This window comes from Saprolegnia parasitica (assembly GCF_000151545.1).
Source record: "Saprolegnia parasitica CBS 223.65 unplaced genomic scaffold supercont2.576, whole genome shotgun sequence".
Classification (NCBI taxonomy): domain Eukaryota; phylum Oomycota; class Saprolegniomycetes; order Saprolegniales; family Saprolegniaceae; genus Saprolegnia; species Saprolegnia parasitica.
The window spans coordinates 1-4989 of NW_012156970.1; the positions used below are offsets into that span (position 1 = coordinate 1).

The 4989-nt window shown below is 59.5% G+C and overlaps 3 protein-coding genes across 3 annotated transcripts; 1 reads left to right on the forward strand and 2 right to left on the reverse strand.

The window, feature by feature from the left end:
• Window positions 1-1283: 1283 nt before the first annotated feature.
• Window positions 1284-2097, reverse strand: SPRG_17456 (hypothetical protein; the record flags this gene model as incomplete). The annotated part of the gene is made up of 4 exons (XM_012356762.1): window positions 1284-1489; window positions 1542-1660; window positions 1709-1800; window positions 1848-2097. Coding segments are annotated over 4 exons (667 nt in total), but the record flags the coding sequence as incomplete, so codon positions are not given.
• Window positions 2098-3272: 1175 nt separating this feature from the next.
• Window positions 3273-4286, reverse strand: SPRG_17457 (hypothetical protein; the record flags this gene model as incomplete). Its single annotated transcript, XM_012356763.1, has 5 exons — window positions 3934-4286; window positions 3771-3886; window positions 3550-3733; window positions 3384-3501; window positions 3273-3336 (listed from the first exon to the last, which is right to left on the reverse strand). The coding sequence occupies exons 1-5, from the start codon at window positions 4166-4168 to the stop codon at window positions 3273-3275; spliced, it is 717 nt and encodes a 238-aa protein (XP_012212153.1). The 5' UTR covers window positions 4169-4286.
• Window positions 4287-4598: 312 nt separating this feature from the next.
• Window positions 4599-4955, forward strand: SPRG_17458 (hypothetical protein; the record flags this gene model as incomplete). The annotated part of the gene is made up of 1 exon (XM_012356764.1): window positions 4599-4955. A coding segment is annotated over one exon (357 nt), but the record flags the coding sequence as incomplete, so codon positions are not given.
• Between the last annotated feature and the right edge of the window lie 34 nt (window positions 4956-4989).

Consider the following 4989-nt stretch of genomic DNA (forward strand, 5'->3'; position numbering starts at 1 on the left):
GACCTCGGTTTGCTGCGCGGCGGCTTCGGTGACGCGCGCCAGTGTCTCGGCCTGCGCGTCGTCGTCACTCCACGGAATCAAGGACGCAATATCGATGTCGGTGGCCGTTTGGAGCGGCGTTGATGGCAGCATCGCACGGGTTGAGAGCTGGGTGAGGTACGACGTTAGCGCCGCCTGCTTGTCCCGCATCGCCGCCGTCGAGGCTTCGCGCAGAGCGCTTAGTGTATCGCTAAGTACCTAGTGTACACACCCAAGTCTTTTCGCGCAACAAGAACGTGGTGTCCTTCTACCGTGATCTCGTCGCGCAGCAGCTGCTGGGCAACTTCCGACGCGTGGCGAACCTCGAGCAAACTGGCCTCGGCGGCCGACACATTCTCTTGCAGTGTCCGGAGCATATCGTCTTTGGTGTATAACTCGCCTTGGAGGTCGCTTACCAAGACAGCCTGGTCTCGAAGGAGCGCTTCGAGGGCTTCTATGCGGGTCGAATCCGAAGCCTCGGGGGAGTTCACATCCACGACGGCCGCGGCCTCGACGTGCTTTGGCACCTTGGCCACGACGGCGTCCGTCTGCACGGATAGCGAGTGGTGTGGGCGCGAAGCGCCGGTTGTCGAGGTCGCTTCGGTCGTGCGACTGCTACCTATGCACAGAGAAGGAGGCTCAAACGAGACCGGAGACTTCGCTCGCACGCGTGCGCGTCGGTATCGCCGCCAGCTGCGCACGCAGCTCGGTCACTACTCGCGTTCGTTGCCATACATAGTCGGTAAGAACCGCCGCTACCTGTTGTCGCCAACGTCGTGTGCTGGTCCGTCAGCGTGGTGTTGGCAGCGCGTAACTGGGTGACTTCGGCTTGGTGCTGCTCGACCTCGAGTTTGAGCTACCAATACAGCGCCACGTCAGAAGGAGTCGAGCCCGACACACGAGCACCTCTTGCAGCCGCTGCAGCGAACGCTGGAGCTGCGCATCGGCGTGTACATCAACGGTCGTCGAGACAGCCAAAGGGTCGATGATGCCGAGACCGTTGCAATGGAGGCAAGGCACGTGGCTGCCAGACCGCGCGCTCTTCGGTGGCGGCAAGTGCACCTCCAGCATGGTTTCCGGCGCTGGTTCGGGTGCAAGCGCTTGCACGAGCGACGAGAGATGCACCGCCGCCTTAGACGTCTCCATGGGATCGGTGAGAATCGTTGTGACTTCACTCCACACGTCGGGCAGCGCCATGACTTCAAGCATGGCCGCTACCGATCGCATTGGTTCGACTCGCCTCCTCGCACAAAATTGCACTGCACCTGCAACGTCACGCGGCGCGACGGTCTGTGCGCTGACTGCGCTATCGATCGCGAGGCGCTCGCGGCGTCCACCAGGCGCGCCGTCGGCCCACCACGGCGTCGTGGCCACTGGGATCGTTGTTCCGGTTGTTGTTGTTGTTGTTGAAAGTGGCGCGGGCAGGTCGGGCATTGCTAATAGCGATTTCCGCAGCGCGTCGAGCTCCGCTCTACGATGCACCTGTATTCACTCGACGGTCCACGGACGCTGTAGCGACGCACCGGGCTTCCCGCGTTCGCTCCTCCCACTTGTCGCGGTCTTGACGCAGCACAAAGTTGGACTGCTTGCGCTTCTCCAGCTCTTTCTGGAGGCTCTCGATCCGGTCGTCCATCGACGGTTCCTAGACATACGCCATGCGCAATCAAAGTAACGACGTACAAGAACGTACATCGGCTGCGACCGACGCCTTGCGCGGCGACGTTTCTTCGGCTCTGGCTGCGTCCATGCGACGCCGGTGCAGTTGAAGCCCCGCAATGGCCTCTACCGCCTTGCATCCACACACTCGAACGATGAAGGGCGTGACGTACCGTCGAGAGCGCGGAGTGTCGCCGGGTCGGTCTTTTGCCGCGTCACGAGCTCGCGGAGCATGAGGATTTCCTTGTAGTGGGCCTTTCGCAGCGCGTCCATCTCGTAGCTGCGTCGATCCAAACTCGACCGAAGACCGGCGGTGACGGCGTCGCACTCGGCCATGCGGGCCTCGAGAAGCGTGCATTTCTCCGTCACGCGCGCAATGGTGTGCGTTCGCTCCTTGAGCTCGTCGCGGAAGACCTCGGTCATCGTGTTAAGGTACCTAGGGAGCGCGTCAAGAAGGGACCACGACGAGACAATTGGTTGGTGTTTCTCACTTTGTTTCCCGGTCCTGGACCGCCAACGACAGAGGGCCTTCAAAGAAAGCATCGATCAATTGCACGAGGTCCTATGTCGTACACTTTGTAGACCAAAGAGAAAGAGAGGCAAGCGTACGTCTTCCATGTGGGCGACGTCGTGCCGCCGACAGTGGTCGTGCAGCGTGACCAAGAGGTTGGTGCGGGCACGACCAACGACCGACGTGGTCTCGTGCTTGAGCCGCGGAGCAGTCGTCACGAAGCGCGGTGCCGGTGCCTCGAGCGCACCGTCATCGTCCGTCTCGGGAATCGCGTCCATCACGAGGCGTGTACTATGGAAAGGCCAGACGGTTTCGGCGCCAAATTAGAGCTTACGACATCAAACGGAGACGAGGAACCCAGCCTACGATACGAGGCGAAAGACAGTGATCATCGCAACGATGCTTTCTCGTTGTAGTCTGAACCTCTACGCGGCGCGTCTCACTGCAATCCATTTCCAGCACGCATCCACGCAACGACAACGCGGCATGACGGGGCGTTGAGCCGACGTTCGATGAGGCCCTAAAAGCCTCGTCGCTTCGTACACCGGTGCACGAATGATCTTGGACGCTAGCATGACCCTGGCGTGCAGCCGCGTTGCTCGCGGCGTCGATGACGTGGCGGCGACGACGCGAAAGCTGATGTTGATTGGCTATAATTCATGACCGATCTTTTCATTAAGCCAATCACATCGAGCCAAAAGGGTAATAGTACATGAGGAACTCAGATATGTTTGTAGCAATGTTGGGTCAGTAAATAATTGAAGTATCCGCAGTAAAGCGTTTACCCGCACTAATCTTTCGCCTTTTACTAAAGATTACCGTGGACGTCTTACAAAAAATGCGGCTTCACCAATTTCTGACCTCCCTCTGGGAGGACCCCACCATCTCTTTCTCGACTTTTACTTTTTTACACCATTTCTCGTATTTTCTACACTCGCTCGCTCACTCTTCACACTCTCTCACCTCAATGTGCGCATCCCATGTCGACGGCCCGCATAGATTGGAGCGTCCTATCCATGCCTCTTTCTACTTTACACAGAGCTAAACACTGTATTTTCCAACGGTGTGGGATCCAGGGCCATCGTCGCTAGCTACGGAGCTCGGCGAGGAGCTGGAGGCAGCCGGCAGCCGACGGCGTGAGCTCCATGGTGCTATGCAAGATGCCATTAGATGGAGGAGCTACCGAATGGACGGCTACCTCGTCGACAGCGCTGCTACAGGCACGAACATGAGTCGCGTGCTCTCGTACTGGTCTTGAGCGTGGACATATCGGTCCTGCACGTCGGCGACCGCGAGTGTGCACTCGATGAGAAAGGCTTGAGCAAAATTTAGACCATGGATGGGATGTTGAATCGAAGAAATACCGTAGCTTGGCGTCTCGGCGCTGCCTTGAAGCGTCACGCCGAGCAGCAGCGGCGGCGAGAGAGCGCTGCGTGGGACGTTGATCTCCTCCTCGACTTCGGCCGTGATCGAGTCGAAGAGCTCGGTGACGCAGCGCGCGTCGAGCTCATCGCTCGGCACGTAATCCCGATCAAAGTGCAAACCCAGCTTCTGCAAAAGACATGAAAACACAAAGCAGGGTGACGGCGGCAAGGACCTCGGGCTCCGGGTGGCCACCAGGCACGTCGGCCATGTTGGGATACGCGCCGACGGCGTTGCTACGCTGGAGGAAGACCACATGCTTGTCGCTTGTCACGAGCGCTATTGCAAATCGCATCGGTGCGAAGAGGGTCGACTGGTATTATTACCTGCGGCGACGCCGACCTTCCTCGAGAGGTGCTGGTGCGGGTCGTCGCCTCCGTCTCGCCGCAACGTAGCCACCATCTCAGGGCGCGAGCACGTGCTAATGTACTCTTTATAGCTTGTGAGCCCCCACGTCATGGTGAGGCCGTCCGGCGTCAGTGCGGATGACGCCAAGCGGAACTTGGCACCGTTGAAGAGGTGGGGCTGCGCCGCCAGCTTGTCGTCCCATAGCTTGTCCATAGCGACTTCAAGCTCGCGAGAGGCGTGCTGGCGCCGGTTGCCAGCTGGCGATAGCGCAATTCGAACCCGGTCCTGGCCGAGAGGACCACGGCCGCCGACGAGGAAGGATTCGACCGAGCTCATAAAGTGCACTTTCGCATTCGACCTGTAGCAACATGTTTAAACGCGTTAAAGGTTGCGGGGATGCGGAAAATCCTATCTCATGACGCGCTCCGGAACCGCATCTTTGCCGAGCTCCTGTACCAATACAATGCAAATGCGTGCCCGCAGTGTTGAGCATCCAACTAGCGCATGTCCTTTTCTCTTGTATCGCGGGGGCGCATTTTAACCTGATGTTTAAACCACCGTATCGTGGACGATGAAAGAGGTCGCCATAAAACCTGTCGCGTTGAATATCCAAATTCAAAGGTTTCCGCGTGACCGCCACAGCATGAGCATCCCTGGCACGACCGTCGTCCTCGGCTACTGCGACTTGGCCGCGGCCGGCGCGCGCCTCCTCCATCACATCTACGTACAAGACGCCGCACTGATCGAGAGCTCGCTGACCGTCTTGGGCCTCACCGTGGCCATTCGCACGTATGTCCAGACCAGCGTGAGCTTCGTCGTCGTCCGCGATCCCGTGCCCGACGCGCTCTGCACAGCCTTTGCCGCCGAGCTCACGGACCTCCTCGTCGGCAAGCGCGTCGTGCTCCTCACGGCGCCCAACGTACCGCTTCCGAGCGCGGACGAGCGCTTCGTCTTTTGGACGCAGTACCACGCGACCGCGCCGCTGAGCGAGCTCTCGTCGGTGCTCTTTCGCCCGATTCCGCTGGACAAGTGGA